At 47.9% G+C, this 18,798-nt stretch overlaps 2 protein-coding genes across 6 annotated transcripts in view; one reads left to right on the top strand and one right to left on the bottom strand.

Moving 5' to 3' along the window:
- The window catches only part of tweek (transmembrane protein KIAA1109 homolog tweek), a 1,194,469-nt gene that overhangs the window by 838,140 nt on the left and 337,531 nt on the right, over positions 1 to 18,798 (top strand). For all 5 annotated transcript variants that reach the window (XM_075882507.1, XM_075882492.1, XM_075882501.1 and 2 more), the window contains one exon: positions 17,337 to 17,457. In XM_075882507.1, coding sequence (XP_075738622.1) covers positions 17,337 to 17,457 — 121 coding nt within the window. The remainder of the gene's footprint in view (positions 1 to 17,336; positions 17,458 to 18,798) is intronic.
- On the bottom strand, positions 6,908 to 10,268 carry LOC142784431 (uncharacterized). Its single transcript, XM_075882800.1, has 4 exons — positions 9,899 to 10,268; positions 7,718 to 7,792; positions 7,249 to 7,678; positions 6,908 to 7,103 (listed from the first exon to the last, which is right to left on the bottom strand). The coding sequence occupies exons 1-4, from the start codon at positions 10,266 to 10,268 to the stop codon at positions 6,908 to 6,910; spliced, it is 1,071 nt and encodes a 356-aa protein (XP_075738915.1).

Below are 18,798 nucleotides of genomic sequence, written 5' to 3'. Positions count from 1 at the left end.
CCGCGATGGAGTGCGCTGCTTCCGCTGCTGTCAACGAGGGCACATAGCGAGGGAGTGCTCTGCGTTTGTGCCTCCTGTGAGGCAGGGAAACAGGAGCGCGGGCCGTTCGTGAAGGCACGAGCGGCCGGACCCTTGCTTCTCCCCTCTGTGTATCGGGCAAGCAGTCTTTCTGTTGCGCACGCGCCGTTTTTTTCGGTCACCATTGTCGGTCGCAAATTCTCGGCGTTGCTGGACACGGGTGCAAGCGCTTCGTTGTTTGGCGAACAGGTGTTGTCCCACTTGCAGAAGCGTTCGGTGCGCTTGCGGGACAGCCGAACGACATTCACCCTCGCGAAAGGCGTGGCCCAGTCGGCGGGCGCCGCGAGGTTGACTGTCAGATAGGGAGGCCGATTGAGACGCGCGCGTTTCTTTCATCTTCCAGGGCTCAGTGTTCCTGTGATTCTCGGTCGGGACTTTCTTCTAAGAACCGGTATCGTAGTGGACATTGCGAATGGAGGCTATCGCGACGGACCTTTTTCCGAGCTAAAGCCGTTCATCAGCCCACCGGCGCTTTCTGTGGCCTGTGCAGTTGAAGCGTCGAAACCGTGTGACGTGCAAACTTCGGGGGCAGGCCCCTGTGCCGTGCACTCGTCGGCTCAAAATCCCCATCGGGATCGAGCGGCACGACACGAAGAGGCTCCGCATCCTTTGATCGCCTGTGCGACTCAATTGAATGATACACAGAAGGCTCGTTTATCGGCACTGTTGCACGAATACGATGAGCTCTTCACCGATCAACCCGGCTGTACCGATTTGGTGAGCCATTCGATCGAAACTGGCGACGCGCTTCCTTTGAAGTGTAACCCCAGGCCCGTCAGCCAGGCCAAGAGGCAGGTAATTGACGGCTTGCTGGACGAGATGCTCTCATCTGGCATTGTTCGCCGTTCGTTCAGTGCCTGGGCGTCTCCAATTGTGTTGGTGCCTAAGAAAGATGGCAGTCATCGCCTGTGCGTAGACTACCGCCGTCTGAACGGAGTGACTCGTAAGGATGCCTATCCGCTCCCCACGACGAGCTCCATCGTAGGAAACCTCGGCACTGTGCGGTATTTTACCACATTAGATGCCTCCAAAGGTTACCTACAGGTCCGGATGAATGAGCGTGACCGGTGCAAGACCGCGTTCACGTCCCACAGAGGGTTATTTGAGTTCACTCGTATGCCCTTTGGTCTTAGCAATGCTCCTGCGTCCTTGGGGAAGCAAAGTGGTCTTACTGCATGTGCTACCTCGACGACATCGTGATTTATTCACGAACCTTCGAAGAGTACTTGGCCCACATTGCCGATGTGCTCGAGAGGGTGAGAGCCGCCGGGATGACGTTAAATCCCGCAAAGGCCCAACTAGCGCAAACCTGAGTTCAGTTACTTGGCTTCACGCTGGGCGAAGGCTTCATTGAGCCAGATCGGGAGAAACTTCGAGCAATCCTCGATTTCCCCGTGCCCAAGGACGTACGCGGCCTGCGCCGCTTTCTCGAAGTGGCCAGTTTTTACCGGTCGTTCATTCCATCCTGTGCCCGAGTGCAGGCACCCTTGACCAAGCTCTTGGGTAAGTCAGCTGAGTGGCGATGGGGACCTGAGCAGCAAGAGGCGTTTTGCCATCTGTCTAGCGCCATTGCGGAGACAGCGCAGCTCAAGCTCCCCGACCTGACCAGACCGTTTGTTGTCCAGACTGACGCAAGCGGTCTGGGATTAGGAGCAGTTCTCCTACAGGAATACGATGGTGTGTTGCAGCCGCTGGCCTTTGCCAGCCGCTCGTTGATACCTGCGGAAAGGAATTATTCCGTGACCGAGAGGGAGTGTCTCGCCATCGTGTTTGCACTGCGGAAGTTTGATGTCTACCTTGATGGGACGAAATTTGTGGTGCAAACAGATCACAGCGCGCTTAGCTGGCTGATGCGGCTCCGTGAGCCTGCAGGCAGGCTAGCGCGCTGGGCTCTCCTAATACAGCATTATGACTTTTCAGTGCAGTATCGGAAAGGGAGCACTAACGTCGTAGCTGACGCGCTATCTCGTGCCCCAGTGTCGACCAGGAGCCTGGATCCCGGTGCGACAACCGCTAGCGGTGCCTTTGCGCGAGCAAGCAGCGCGGGCGAAACGGCGGCGGAGGCGCCGAGTGGAGAAAAGGGTGAGTGCGGCAATGAGCGAACCCTTTCCACGGGCCAGGCAAGCAGCGCGCCGCGAAGCGGGCGAGAGGGGGAGCGAAAAGGAAGCGAACCCATAACGCCAATGCGAGCGGAGGTGATGGCTGCAGTCCTGAGTGGGAACGATACCAAGCTCCCCTTTGGGAGAATGGGAATCGCTTTCAGCAGACAAGAGTTACTGAAGGCCCAGCAAGATGATCCGTTTTGTCGCGAGTTGAGCGACGGTCTCAGGGAGACGGAGCGCCGAGACGCTGCTGGTAGTGCGGCGGGCGCAGGGGGACGGGAACCGGCGTGTGTCGCTGGGTCCCCCGCGGATATATACTTGCTGGACCATGATGGACTCCTGCTGAAATACATAGCCACCGATGAGGAGTCAGTGGACCCGTTTAAGGTGGTTGTGCCCAAAAGTCTGAGAGGCGCACTGTTGCGAGCCTCTCACGACGAGCCCATTGCCGGTCACCTGAGTGGCTCTAAAGTTTTTGCGAAACTGAGCAAGGTTGTGACTTAGCTTGGCATGGAGCGTGACATTTTTCGCTATTGCCGTTCCTGCCACGTCTGTCAAACGGTGAAACCAAGGGGTGGCAAGCCGCCCGGCTTGATGAAACCGATTGTCAGTGAGCGTCTGTGGCAAGTAGCCACCTGCGATCTAATGGGGCCGTTCCCCAGGAGTAAGCAGGGGTTCATACATCTGATGGTAGTCGTTGATCATTTTTCCAAATGGGTGGAGCTGTTTTCGCTGCGGAAAGTGACAGCGCGAGCGGTGCTAGAGAGGCCACAGGAAGTGTTTTGTCGGTTCGGCTTTCCGAAAAGATTGATCACGAACAATGCGTTGTATTTCACCGTTCGGGTGTTTGGTGATACGTGCTGTTCCCTAGGAATAGATCACTGCACCACTTCGCCCTACCATCCCCAGTCCAATTTGACGGAGCGAACCAATCGTACGCTCAAACCGATGTTGGCAGCTTTTGCCGAAAGTCAAAGGGACTGGGCAGACCATTTGAGTGAACTCGCGTTTGCAATCCGAACCTCCGAGAGTCGCTCTACTGGTTTCTCTCCCGCCTTCCTTAATTTTGGAAGGGAGTTGGCAAATCCGGTGAATAGTGTCATGCAATGCCAGCTCGGAGACGAGGAAGAACCGGCAGACTGTTCTGCTTACGCTTCCACACTTCGGGACAGGCTTTGTCGAGCTCTCAGTAGAGCGAGGCAAAGTTTGGCATCGGCCAGGGCCGAGCAAAAGGCCCAGTACGACCGAAAACGTCGCCACCTTTCATTTAAGGTGGGTGACCTCGTCCTGAAGCGTAACCACGCTCTTAGCGACGCGAGCAAGGGTTTCTCAACTTCGCTCGCTCCAAAGAGGCTTGGTCCGTACCGAGTGGAAAAAGCTTGGACTCCACTCGCGTACTTGCTGAAAGACCCCCTTTCGGGAAAACTCAGCCGTGTCTAAGGATGTCTTAGCGCGTTGATCACGATTGGTGTTGCATTAATTCGGCTGACAATATTGTCGTTCTAATTTAGTTAAGTAAATGTGTGTATCGTTTGTTTTATTCCGATCGTGTCTTCTGTGTCTTTTTACTCCAAGAGTGTGGAGTGGCGCTCGGTCGCCATTTCGAGACCCCACACTGGCTGCCCAATGTGGAGCTCTTGGAGCATCGAATGACAGTTCTGGCAGGCTCGGTACGAGCTTTTGTTAGAGCCGAGGGGGAGTAGGCCTAGGGGGACTTCTCATTGCTAGCGTCGGCGGTATGCTTCGTTGAGAGTGAGGGGATCAGTTGTTGAGACGTGTTTGAACTTGTCGGCAGGTTGAGTTTTTATTTTTTTTTCTGCTCGCTAGTGTTTTTTGTTGTCGTTGATTTGCAAGAACGTTGTTGAGGTAGAATAAAAGCCATGTGGTCTGCATCCTGAGGTGACCAAAGCTTAGAGCAAGTGGATTGTAGGCCAGGCCCGAAGTGAGTGAGTACAGAACCTCGTGGGTGGTTTGATTTTCTGTAAATAGCTTCTTCTATCTCTTCGGACTCTGGGAGTAGGGCGTCGTTGCTGTGTGGTGTTGCGGCTCGACGCCGGGGTGTCGCAACATCGTTGGGGACAGTGGACGCTGATCGCTCGGTAATGCTGGATTCACACGACAGACCAAATCGCGATTCGATCCCGGGGATTGTGTGCTACGTCATCATATGTCTCGCATTCCTGCTCTCCTCTCCTCCTTCGGTCCACGGGGAGCGATTCATGAAACGGCGGAGACCCAAATCGCAGTTGGAATCACTTGGGATTTTTGGCGAAACAAAGCTCCTGGTTGCGAAACACTTTCGGCTGGCAACCACCGTTCTCTTCAATCCAGTCCATGTCGCTTTTGCTGTGAAAAGTGCGCAATACGAAGGCAAGGCTACTTTAATCTGAACGGTGCGCGCAGTCCGCGGCTATCGCTAAAAATAGATGAGCTCATAAACAGCGTCGCAGGGCCAACGTGGTACGGCTCCAGGCTCAATGACGAGGCCACGTTGTTTTTGTTGTCGCTAGTGGAGCAGTTTCCTGCTTTGTGGGACCCTAGCCGTGACGATTACGTCAACAATATGCTGAGAAGTACTCTCTGGCAACACATTTCCGAGGAAATGCAAAAGCAGTACCCGGATGGCGGGCCGTACACTCCCGGTACGTATTGTTAAATATCTGTTTTGTTTATTATTGGAAGCTTTGCAAGTGCCCATGCCAAGATTTCGTGGTATAATCGTGCTTGCATTCAGCGTTTATTTTAGGTAATGTGCAACTTTGCCTGCGTAATTAGTATTATAAAAGAAGCACATAGATGAACCACGTTAGCAGTTGACAGTGCATTAGAAAATTGTTTAGAGGATCATTACTTTATTGCAGATGCACTGCGGACATTTTTCAACAATAAAAGGCGCACCTACCGCAATGTGCACAAGAAGGTGAACAAAACAAAAAGCGGGCAACCGGCCGGCGATGTCTATGCTGGAAAATGGTAATTTTTCACCGTGCTAAGTTTCTTGGAAACTATGCAGAGGCCACCTGCTCGATGTACGGTCAGTGAGTCTTTCGGTGAAACTGATGCGGTAAGTATCTAATAGAGTTAAGCACTCACTAGCGGCAAAAACGCACGCGACACGTTGCGTTTGACAAACGCGTTTTGAGGCAGGCGCCTGCGTTCGAGTTCGCATTAATTTATGCTACGTGGCAGTGATGCATAATTTAATGAGAACAGTCTTGACTTTCGTGGATGCATTCGATACTTCTCGTGAAAACACGCACTCGCGCGTGCTCTATATCCCCGGTCAGTACACGCGCTTCTCGTTGAGCGTTTTCGTCCGACGTGGACTGCGTATTCTGGCGTCGCTCATGCGCGTTCCGTGCAGCTCACCACCTGTGTTCTCGCAGAATGCGGGCCGCGTTTGCAAGATTCATTGAAACGTCTCTCGCTATGAGCCATAAAATTGATTCACGCACTGCAAGCTAGCTTTGCGTTTTTTACGAGAGCATTGGTGCTGTTTTTTTTTTTTTTTTTTTTCAACTCCTGCCAGGCACGAAAGCATGGCTTGCCACGCGCGACGTTTTTGTCACTATTGAGTGATGCGCCTTCCAAATTTATGATCAGTAAATGTATTTCGAAAACAAGTAATCGAAGCGTTCATTTTCCCCTAATTACTTCCTACGATATTGAGTAAAGTGCGCTGAAAAAAAAAAAGACATTGCTTTGTCATGCGGAATTTTCTGAAAATGATCTTTTTTACTTCCGGGACGACAACTACTGCATGGTTATTAGCTAAGATACGCAGCACGCTCGTTCATATTAACAGAAGCTACCTGGTGACCCTTTCTGCAGGATGGCGACAACAGCACTGCTCATGCTACCGAGCCCTCAGCAAATGCTGTGAACAATGGGGCTACCTCGCCAGCGGCTGTGCAGTGCTCCGCACCACAGCCTGGTAGCCATACTGAAGAAGAAAAACGTGCCGAACTGTTTTTAAAGCGAACGAAAGCAATGAAAAAAATAGCAAATGCCATGGAATAACCTGATGACGCAAGTACGTGTTTCGCGAAAGGATTCGCAGCAGGACCTGATGAAGTGCTATATTGTGCATTGTGTTCGAGTGTTTTTATTCAAGTACTCCTATTTTGTTTCTCGATAAATATCATTCAACAACTTTGCACCACGGAATGAGTTTATTTACACCTACTGTCAATAACTTGACGAATTGTGGTAGGATAAGCAATATAGAATGATAGTTGGGTAGTAAACTAATTTGGTACACACATACAGATATACAAGTATATGTACACATATAAAAGTACACATGGCTTCGAAAGTGGTAGCACACTGTTTCTCTTGCTGCTCTGAAACAAAATTATATACACAATTCGAGGTTCATGATGATTTCAGCTTCATAGATTATTTTGATGGTCCAAACGTATATGCATGGTTCCGAAAATAAAAAAAAATTGTGGGAGCTGCTAGTCTGCGTCGATTTTCTGACGCCGAGAAAGTGCACAAATTAGGAAAGAAAAATCACGTGAACACTCGAGCAGCGCATATACATTAACTTCTATCTTTCATCACTTTCCTGGTCGGGGTTGCTTCGTTGGGTCTGCGAACGCCTTGTCATCTTGCCAAGGTGCTGCCCTTTCTGCATTGAAGGAGTCGCACAGTCCATCGTGCAATGCCCTAGCCGCTCCTTTGAACCGGCTGCCACGGACTGGCTGAAGAGGGAAAAACGTGTCTCAAAGCACAGATTTGGAACTTTGTTCTGTTGTACCGGCTCCATCATCAAGGCCTAAAAAGTTGTGCAGAGCACATGCAGCCGAGACGAATGTTGCCACCCTATGCAGTTCAGCGTCCACTAATGTGTGCAGAAATGGGAAACAATTGGCAAGAATGCCAAACGCATTCTCAACCACACGGCATGCCCTTGATAATCTGCAACAGCAAACATGAACCATTCATTCTGCATGAATATACCGCTTTCAGAGACAACACAATGCTGCATCAAACAATATAAAAACCTGCAACAGTAAATAGTCCTGATACAGATATCGCCGTACAGATTTGTGGACTCATTTACCCATAGTTGAATATTCGCCGATTAAGTGGCAAGTGATGACCTGCATACGGCTTCATCATGGCGTCCGGCAACGGAAATTCGTCATCGCCGACAAATACTGCAGGCAGGTCTATGCCGGGTGACAGCCCTACTTTCACAAGGGCTGGTAATTCGGCCTTCTTCTCTTCAACTGCTTTCTGCAGTGGTGTTGTATGCCACACACGTCCATCACCTTCTGAGCTGGGAGCATCAACGTCAACGTAGAGAAACTGACAATTAGAGTCCACTACGGCGAGCAACACAATGCTGAATATCTTCTTATAATTGTAATAAAGAGAACCAGATTTTTTTGGCTTTACGATGCACATATGCTTGCCGTAAACGGCGCCGCAACAATTAGGAAATTGCCACTTTTCGCTGAAACCTTCAATTATCGACTGCCACTCAACTTCTGCTTTCGTGTGATGCAACTCTTCTTAAATTGTCGCACTTGTCTCTAGGATAATGTTGTTCACTGTAGAATGTCCGAGCCGGAACTGGTAGCTCAGCAAAAACTGGGACTCTCCTAGAAAGAGAAAACACAAAAGGCATTAGAGGCGAACCACACAGATCTTAATTTTTACAAATGAACTTCAACGTAAGCAATAAAGAAAGAAGAAAAAGAAAGCACAGTGTGCTATCAAAATAAATAAATAAAACACCATTTTTTACTGTTAATCACGCATGCATGCACTTTGGCTTGATGAAATATATCATAGAGTGACTACGCCGAGTGAATAGCGTTTTCACCAACAGCAAGATACATGCCGCGCTTTCGTTGGACGATCGCTGAATAGCTTGCGTAGATCGAGTTTCTTTTTCGGATATACTCACACTGAATTCGAAGCATATAAACATAAGAACAATTGTTGCTCAAGGCAAAACAAAAAGGAAAAGTAACATATAAACTTGACCAGTGTTCCAAAAACGTGCGCGCACGCACGTCCGTGCTAAAACGAAACATCCAAAAAGCAGTACCCACAAAATCAGAACAGAAAATAAAATGCTTATCTGATGCTAAAAACTGAAGCGTTACTTGAAGGTGCGTCTTGGTTGGCACCAAGGAGCCCATCACGGTGTTTTGCCACCCATTTTTCAGCTCAATCAGGGCCAGAAGATGGTGAAATTGCTCGATGTCAAGAAACAGCAAGCGCTTGTACTGTTCGGGATCACTGGCGAGTAGCTCTTCGTACAGCTGGTTTCGCATCCCAAGGGACTTTTCGGTAAGTCATGGCTTAACCCAGATCGCTCTCTTGCACTGCAGAAGTCCGCTCTCCGCTTCGTTTTCTGCTGACTCTTCGAGAGCAACAGCCATCGCGGCAAGGCGGTGTTTGCACGCAACGTCCATTTTGCGCAAAGCAACCTCGACAGCAGAGCGGGTGCGGCCGCCTGCACCGTCTCTTACGCTCCTGGGAGCGAGAGTAGGGCCTATCCGCCCCCGCCGTGTCCTCTGTAGTGTGAATGCGAGCCACGGAGAAATCCCGAACACATCACATGTCACGTCACTGATCCGTCCGCGATCATGTCCGTCGTGTGAATCCAGCATAAGCAGCTGCGTGCGGTGAGCAATAGGGCCACCTCACAGAGTGGATGTCTCCTTGCTGCTGCCTCTTCTGCACCTAGGCTGGGTGCTGGGTGGATGTGGGTTTTTGTCAAGCAACTCATTATACCTAAGGCTCTGCGGAGCTGCCTGTTGCACGTGGTACAACTAGGTGGATCGTGGCGTCGAGGTGTTGCACTCTGCTTCCCTCACTTTTTATCTTGCGTTGCACGAGTTATGAAAAGTGATTTTTGTTTTAATTTGATGGGCGTTGTGGGAATCTGAAGCGTGCCCACGACCATTTCGAGGGCATTCCGCCGCACGACCACACCCTTTTGCTTTTTCTTCTCTGGTAACAGCGCGTGGCGATAGATGGCGCCATGTGCGGGTGCTGCACATGTTATGTGTGCGCCGAGGGAGCTCTCTCTCCTCCGTGGTTGGCGCCGGGTAAGCACGTGTGTCCTACGTCCGCATCCCCTTTGGGAATCGCCGGACCATAGCCTGCCTGGGGTGGCCTTTGACACCTCGGCAGGTGTGCTTACTTGAGTGCAGCTTCGGTAGCGTACGCTAAGCCCACAGCGGTGTCTAGTGCTTGAAGTGGTCGTACCACATTGAGCCGCACTTGCCGTAGGTCTATGGGTATGAGGTTTGCCCTAACACTCGCGACCAGGCCCAGTGGCCATCGTGAAAGTTCGCAGCATAGCCACGAGGGACCTTTTCTTGACCGGCGTGTCAAAGCTCGCCATTGCCAGCTGTGACATGCTCGCGGTTGCCTCTTATTGTGAACGTCCGCGTGCAGGTGCCTTTGCTCCCCATGCCCGGGAGCGGACGTTGTACTGTTGTTCGGGGTGCCGCCAAAAGCAATAAAGTGTTGTATATTTTTGTATTGGGACTCGGTCTGTTTTGCGGCGCCACGCTAAACGCCTTATTAGTTGAGCGCGCGCGGAGCGGTGCGCTACACGCGAGTAGGTGGCGGAGTCGCGGCAGTGTGGCTCGCTAAGCGTGAACCTGCGGTGATCATCCACTGCAGTGAGTAGCGGGGTCACCCATAGCGACTCGGTCGCTGCCGATGTATTAGCTAGCAGCACTCACCATCATACCACATGAGCGAGAAGCCCGAAGCTTCCTTCCCTAGGCCCTGCTCATTGTTTCTGTCGAGTATTTCGGAATGTACACAGCGGGAGGGAAGTAATTTACGGCTGGCTGTCTTCTGCACATCGTCAGTGCCGCTGGCCAGGAATACGGTCGTAAGGTCGGGCGATGGACATGCCTGGGACCTGCCCAACTGCCTCCTCTGTGGCGCCCTCATGAGTGCTGGTCCCAACGGAAGACGTGTTGGCACGAGTGACGTATCATCGCGTCGACGGCCACTTTGCTGTTGCGAGATCGGTACTGAGGTGAAGTCGTCAAGCCGGACAGTGTAGCAGTGTCGACCGGCGGCGGTGTTGCGGTGCACGGACATTATGAACGCACATGTGTGGTCATTTTTTTGTTAGAGCTGGTGCAGTGGATTTCTTTTTATTTTTCGTAATATGGTTTGAATTAAAATATTTAAAAATGTAAGGGTACTGACACTCTCCTGTAAAATTATTTGCACCGTGTGACGCGCTTGTCTCGCACAGTAGTTTTATTTCGAGGTTATGGCTCTTGAGCGATAAGTGATGTGGGTTACGTGAGAGGTGATCACCGCTATTAACATCATCATGGTTTTTAGAGCGGTATCGCAGACAGTGACCCTGGTGGCAGGCAAGCCTTGATTGCAGCGCGCAAGGAATAAGTAGCTCTTTTTTGGCGTGGGACGGTGGCGCTGATGGTTCTTCCTCGCGGTGGGTCTGCCGTGGGCTGCACCGCGGGCTGTCTGCTGTGGGCCCACGTGGTGAGTCAGGCGTTAGCCATACAGCCTTGTTTGACGTGTTATTTAATATTGTGTAAGGATGTCTTAATGTGTTGACCACGGTTGGTGTTATTTTATTCAGCAGACGATATTGTCATTTAAAATAAGTTAAATAAATATTGTATCCTTTGATTTGTTCCGTCCATGTCTACTGTGTCTTTTCACTCCAAGAGCATGGCATGGCGCTCGCTCGCCATTTTGGGACCCCACAGTATGAACGTAAGTGAGTACTCATGAGTGTGAGTAGTCGTGAGTATGAATGTGAGTGAGGGCCTATGAGTGTGAGCAGATGTGAGTATAAATGTGAGTGAGTGCGAAGGCTGTGAAAATTGCGGTGAGTGAGTATGAGTGAGTAGTCTCTCAAAGTGCCGACTGATGCGTGCATTGCAGCACGAAGGCGTTGGCGCGACAGGCCTTCGCACGCCTTCAAGACAGAAAGTCGTCCGTGCCATGACGCGAGCAAATATGTGAATGGTTGTAGAAATGGAGAAATAGAGCTAGGCAAACCCTTGAGCAGTTCCAGAGACCCGTCAACAGGTTTCAGTGTTCGGGTGTGGTAATCTAGGGACTCCTGTTGAGGAGAAGTTCTCGAATAGGCTCAGGAGAAGTCCTTCGCACTCGCAGTCCATTTGACTGCGCTGGCTTGCTCGACGAGGTGGGCACCCGTCCAGAGCATCCAAAGGTTCAAAGTCTCTTCGTGCATGTGCTGGTGAGCTGGCACGGGCGGGTCGGGGAGCATAAAATATGCGAGTAAATTTATTTTTTTAGTAAAACTAACAAATAATTTGGAGTGCAGCAATTATGTGAATGTGCTAATTATGTGAGTAATTATGGTAATATGACTAATAAACATTCTATGTAACTGTATACCGCTATGAACTCAATTACATGTGTGAGTGGTCAAAGTCACAGGTGATTTATGGTAACAACAAACGATTCCACTGCTTTGCCCACTCGTCATCATTCACTTCGTGGATATGCCATTATTTCTTTCATTAGACTTTTTCTTTTTCCTCAATTTTATGGTGGTGGTTTTGAATAACGGCAGTGGTGGACAACTACGGTGCCAAGAACGTCAGTTGTGATATAATAACAGCTTTCACTGTAAAGGAGAGAGGGAAGAAATATATCCAGTTGAGCAGCGGGGATCAGCTCTGTGACGAGCATGTGGTGCCCCGTCTGCGCTGGCCCACCAGGTTTGGTGGGCAACATTGGTTACGAGATCATACTGAACACCAATTAGCAGAGCTCTCTATCAATAGTAGCTGTGATTGTCGCCTTGCTGTTGGATCATCCTTCCTGAGGGCGTGTGTTTCACCCCCTCCTCCTCGTCCGCAGTCCCGGTGTAGACTGCGACCGTGGCAACAAGTACAGCCAGTGAATTTAATCATGGCATTGAGAGTGGTGCAACACCTACCCCATATCTACCGACATGCTTCGCTCACTCAGCTCACTTGTGCCCACTCGTGCACACAATGCTCGAGCCGTTTGAGGGAGATGAGTCCATCTATCCAATCTATGAGGAGCACGCTTGTGTGTTTTTCTAGGCGATCAACACACCTGAGGAGAAGCGGCTAGATGTTTTTCTGACTAACTTCAGGTCTCAAGTGTTGTGTCACGACGACGTAAAGCCAGCCACACGGCATATTAAATAAGCTGAGCGAACTGCACCATGCTCATACTTTGGCCCAGCATCATCCTTGCTAATGGAGCGGTTTCGCTTCAACAATCAGAGCCACGGTAAAGAAAAGAGACTCGCTGCTCTGAGGCTGTTTCATCTGGAACATTAGCAACCCGACTTTGCTGACATGACTCCTGGAATTTTCTGACCACTCACTGAAAAATGTAGTGAAAGCAGTGCTGGTATTTCTCCGATGAGGCTGCCATGGTGTGTATACAAGTTATCATCTCATCACAACCAGCGCACAAAAGTATGTTCCAATAGTGTGCTGAGTATGTTCCTGCTATCCCAATTTACTACTTCTTACTATCATCACTTTCCTACTTAATTTAAACAGCAATAGCTCCACTGATGATCATTATTAGAAATGTATGCACACGACTTGTCAAAAGAGCGAGTGCTGCTGTAATTTTTAAAATTCTTATTTCCAAACTAGATCGTTGGTGAATAATATCTTGCTGATTACTGCCTGAATCCTTTATTATTGTGGGAGTACTTATTGAAATCTCTTAACTTCGTTCTAGGGGGGTTCAACTCTGTTGTAATATTTTTCATGCGCTGCCATTTAGGCTTGTAATGGTGAAGCTGTTGTATCTCGCACTTTACTTTTTGCAGTGACATTAAAGAAATATTATCATAAGCATGCACTCTTTATCTCCTTCATCATCGTCCTATCTTTTTCTTGGCTCCCTAGTCACAAGCGCCAGTTGCTCTGTCATGGCACGCAATATCTCTGAATGCATTAACTCTGACGAGAAGTACAGAGAAAAAGAGAATAAAAATAAAAAAGGGAGAATTTTTTTCTGAATAAAAAAACACAATATATTGTTTAGGAAGTGAATGAGGGTGATTGGGTCAAACAGTGGGGTCGTTTGGTGTTCCTTTAGATCTCCCAAGAAATTGACCACTCATGCGTGTAAATGAGTGCCAAGCTGTGTACAGTTATATACAATGTTTATTGGTCATAGCTGGTTTGTTGCATTTAGTTGTAAACTTCGTGTTCGTCATGAGTAAAGGAGAGGCACCAGATGTGTGCCGAACACGGAGGCACGACAGCGGCACATGAGGAGAGGAGAGTCACCTGAATGCACACGCACCAGCCGCTTAAACACAAGAGATTGGTTGGAGAAGGGCTCGTGGCACGCCACCCGAGCTGAGAAAAAAAAGTTCCAGGGCAAGAGTTGACACTGTGCGTTGAGACGCTGAGCTGCGAAAACGTGGGGAATGAGCGTCGCTACTGCGACAGGAAGAGCATGACCGCCCGGTTCTGAGGATGTCAGCATGAGAAGCCCAGAGAGGAGCCGACGACCTGTCCGGACTTGCCGCATCATCGCACAGCAGTTTTTGGTCGTCTTGCAGCTCTCCCATTTCAGGGCAGGATGGCAACAGCCCACACCAGTCAGCAAAGCGGACTTGCCATCAAGAGGGGAGGCTAAGCCCAGCCTAACGGGGCCGAAGAAGATGACGGAGTCTGGAATGCCAGCAAGGACAAAAACAGCGAGGCAATACCACTTCATCATAGCACCGAAGGTGGCATATGAACAGTAAGAATGTTATCGGGAGAGCGCATGAGATCAGCCACCGAGACACCATTTTGGCTAGGGACAGTTCAGGCTTAAGACTGAACTTGTCTTGGATTTGTATTAGTTACGAATAGCCAATTATGATGTACATACATGTTTAATTTTTGGGGAGTGAACTCTGAGTGCCAGATTACTGTTTTCAGTTTTGTTTCGTGTGATAAAGTGTGTCTGTTCTGCCACATGTTCATCACCCGTCATCTCTCTCTCAATCCAATCATTCGCAAGTGCTCCCGAGGTAAAGTTCGTGACAGTGTTCCTGTCTTTGTTACTGCTTTTTGGTATCGAATCTAGCCTGAAGTCGGCAAAGACAAGGTCTGGGCACGTTTTCTTGGTGGTTGTTGGCTGTTTTCAATCATACTGAATGCATCGTAGAGCATATAGAGACGTCATCTACTGCACAAGCCAGTCATTGTCCGTCATCAGCGTCAACAAAATGGCATATAGTGGGTACCTTGCATGTGCTGTATCGTGATGGCAGAAAGAGAATGTGTGGTCTGGAGCTGACTTGTTCTTCATCGTCAGCGGCAGCTACAGCACACAACGCCAATGCCAATGGATAAGTCTCGAATATAAAAGCTTCTGTCATGAGTAAGAGGGCACGAGGCACATGCTGGGCACTGGAATACAGTGCTCATGCCAGAGACCTTTGATGGTGCACGGGCACATCATTTTCACGTACGAGATTGGTAGGAGAAAAGCTCGTATCATGGGGCCCGAGCCGTATTGGAAAATCTTGAAAAATGAGCTGTCACTGTGCTGTGGGGTTCCGAGCTGCAAGGAAGTGGAAAACCAGCATTCCTACAGTGACAAGAAAAACATAACCACCCGATTCTGAAAAATGTCGGCGTGAGAGGCTAGGGAAGTAGCTGTCGACCTCAGAGATTTTCCTGAGTGAGGCTGCCCAGACTTGCCATATCCTTGCACAGCAGTTCCCTTTGAACTTGCAGCTAGCCCATTTCATGCCGCGATGGTAGCAGCCAACACCAGTCAACAGAGTGGACCCCTGAGCAAGGGACACCATGATGAAATAAGCCTAGCCAAGCGAGAAGACTGTGAAGGAGACCGGAACACTGGTAATGATGATAAACGGCACATTGGGCAGAAACTATCAACGATGATTGTAGAAGCTTAAAAAGGACAGAGACGACAGATTCGACGAACTGTCAGCACGGCAAGGGCACTGATTTGATTTTATTGATATATGGGGTTTAACGTTCCAAAACCACCATATAATTAAGAGAGATGCCGTAGTGGAGTGCTCAGGCAATTTTGACAACCTCGTGTTCTTTAACGTGCACCTAAATCTGACCACACGGGCCGTCAGCATTTTCGCCTCCCTGGAAAATGCAGCTGCCACCGCGGCCGGGATAAGATCCTGCGACCACCAGCGGGTCAGCAGCCGAGTATTTAAGGCACTAGACCACCCCGGCGGGCGGCAAAGGCACAAACCCTATGTGACAACAGGATGAACTATAAGAATGTTTTGTTACTGAAATGTTATTTTGGCTAGAAAGAGATTAGGGATAAGGATTGAACTTGACTCGATTGGAAGTTCCACTTTCGCTGTATAGCCGGTTAGTGTGTGTGTTTCTTTTTTGGGTTTATTCCGGCGGCGGTGGCTGCATTTCTGATGGAGGCGGAAATATTGTAGGCCCATGTACTCAGATTTGGGTGCACGTTAAAGAACCCCAGGTGGTCGAAATTTCCGGAGCCCTCTACTACGGCGTCTCTCATAATCATATGGTGGTTTGGGGACTATAAACCCCACATATCAAATCAATCCTTTTTTGGGTTTTAAGGGGTTCTTCAGATTTTCGCTATATTGTGTGGTATTAGAATGTGTTTTCCGTGTTACAACCGACTTGCGTCTCTCTCTCAATCCAACCTTTCACAAGTACTCCCGAGGTAAATCGTGACAGTTTCGCCTCTAATGATTTTCTTAGCGAGGTGAAATTTGAACATACCATTCAAAGACGAGCAGCAAGTGTGGGAAAGAAAGGAGTGTTAAACACATCATAGAAAGAAAGAAAAAATATGGGCTGAGAAAGAATTAAAAAAATATATACCTTACGAGAGAAAACGAGAAAGAATATGGGAGGTGAGGGGGTATGCCATTGGCTCTGCTGCTGCCTCAGCTTTTGCACCGATAGTCGATAGACCGACTGAGAACTTTTGCCTTTGAGTTGCCTCAGGTGAATGCATAAAGGACCGTGTAAATGTTCACTCCTGACTGTTGGTGTTCATCAAGTTGACTGTTCCTTCATGTTATACGAGTAATGACTTGAAACAATATTTTTATTAGGAATATGGAACCACATCTGTGACAGGAAAAAAAAATGTCATGACACATTATTTGTGCTCGGCCCACAGTGTCATCTCTCCTGGTTTTGTGTGCTTTTAGTTTCTAATTAATTGGTAGCAGGCTATGTACGTTTAAGTGCAATGTAGCTTTCAAATATCATGCTGAAATTGTGTGCACTGACATAAAAGAGTTATAATAAGTGAACTCGTCTTGTTACTAGCAAACAATTGTATTTTTCTCAGTTCTGATTAGCTTGAGTGACTGAAGGAAAGATGCGATTTGAATAATGTAAGTTCTTTTTCAAAATTTCTTTTTTTCTTTTAATTTGCTTTTTCTCATTTATCAGTATCATTTCTCTACTTTCATGACAAAAAAAATCAGAGTGCCTGTTAAACTAGAATTAAACTGAAATCACTTTTAAAGAGCATAAAAAGAGCGTAAAGTATCTATAAAAAAACCAAGAGCTGATTGTCTACAGACTCCTGAAAAATGTCCCCATGCTGCTTGCCATTGCATTTTGCATGAGGAGTTCACCAAAGCTACATGCCGCTGAAAATAACCATCATTCTTAAGCTCTCATGCTGGAAGAAATTGTTTCAGAAAGCGTATTGTTGCCACAGAAATGAGCTTTCATTTCTACATTTAAAATACATTTTCTTGGAATTACTTAGATCTAACAGACAATCATGCCAAGGAAAGTATAGGGAGTTTTCCTTTTTAGGGGTTTGATTGAATGTATCATACATACTTTCTTGATAGCTATTTGCAATTTACAGTTAGTGTGGAGAATAGGAATTATTAAGGACTCATAAAAGGACTCATAATTATAAAGGTTGAGTAGTAGGAAAAGTGTATTGAGAAAGCGATATTTTACACATTGTCATGGTACAAGATGAAAGCTATGCAGCGCGCTGTAAAACTGATTACATATTATGCAATCAGCATGAAAACTCACGTAAACATCAAAAAGTTCATTTCTTCAGGCTACAAGTAAAAGAAACTTTTTTTAGGAATTGCACCTCTCCTCAGTATCACAATTAAGAGGTGATTGTTCTTCCCACCTGATGCAGACGCTAACGAACAGCCGGCTGTTTGACGCTGATGCTACTCCAGCAGTTGTGGTGACCCTGGAGAACACACGAATCTCTGCTTGCTCTTGTGGCTCTCTTGTGAGCAAGGCCCGATTCACAGGTATGTAGGCCTTAATGCACGTTGGCGACCAGTGTTTAGCTGTGGCTTGGCACCAGTGCTACCTTGTTGTTTATTTAACTTAGCCACCCATGTTTTCCACTAAGTTCCTTGAACGCATAGCTTAAATTCCATTGCATGCCACAAAAACAGCACAGCATACAGGTTACTGCACCCCTGTCTGTTGTTGTTTGCCATGTTTTCCATTCCTTGACATCAGCGGGCATTATGCCTGAAAATTTTTGTGAGACACTATTGTTCAGGTATCACAAATTTCACCATAACTAGGTCTTATAACATAACTCAGGTGTTGGGAGTTTGCTTCTACACAGAACATCCAAATAATTTCAAGTGCAGACAGCTTCGAAAAATTTGGTAGGTAACTGAAATAGAAAGTTGTGTTTTTCCTTAAAGCCTCTTACGGCAGGGCACTCGGCAAGTATTCTTTCATTTGCGGTACAGAGCACCAGGTAAGGTATTATTTTTAGATCTGCTGCCTCCGCCTGGTTGACAACGAAAACACAACATAGCACAAAATGCGCTGCTTGTTGAACGACAAAAGTGCTTGCATCTCAGTGACTGTTGTACTACGCAGGAATTGAAAAAAAAAAAAAAGCCGGCTTGTGCAAATGTTCAAACAAATGATGAGGTATTAGAATTTCCTTTGATTTGAATGGCATAATAGAAGTTTCAAAGTATTAGAAATATATGAATAGATGTCTAGTAAGGGCTGAGCAAAGATACATTAAAATTGTATCGCGATACACTACAAGATATTCTGGCAAGAAGTATCAGAGATACAGATACAAAATACTTCCAGAATGAATGTATTCAGTATGGTACTTCTCAATTGTATGTTAAGATATTTCAATACTTTTGCTGTTAGATCTATATAAGGGAACAGCAAATGCTTATGTATAGAAATGTTTACAGTCAAACTCGTTTATAATGAACTCATAAGTGCCGTGATACGTGGTCGTTATATCAGTAGTTCATTGTATATTGTCGCGGGTTATAAATTACAGAAGGTTTATTTAAAAACGCAGACAGTGGAATTCGTAGAGACCCTCTCAAAAGAAGGCCGCTAAGATTGTCGTCTTCTTCACTTGCTTGTGCTGCGCCTCTCGAGCAAATCCACGTTCTTCGTTGTCGTCGCTATCTCGTCGCTAAACGGAGGTATGCACGCAGCGTTACCCTCCCGCCAAAGTGAGCGCCGTCCCGATGCTCAACAGGTAGAGATGCGGCCAGCGGGTGTTTACATCACTCAGAGTGGTAAAGTTTCATGCGGACCACGTGCACTGCCTCTGGCAGATGCTGGCGACCTTTCGAACAGGAGAAGGTGTC

Source organism: Rhipicephalus microplus, chromosome 2 (genome assembly GCF_043290135.1).
Source record: "Rhipicephalus microplus isolate Deutch F79 chromosome 2, USDA_Rmic, whole genome shotgun sequence".
NCBI classification, from domain to species: domain Eukaryota; kingdom Metazoa; phylum Arthropoda; class Arachnida; order Ixodida; family Ixodidae; genus Rhipicephalus; species Rhipicephalus microplus.
Note: the sequence above shows the minus strand (reverse complement) of the source record. Positions and strands in the feature narration are given on the sequence as shown.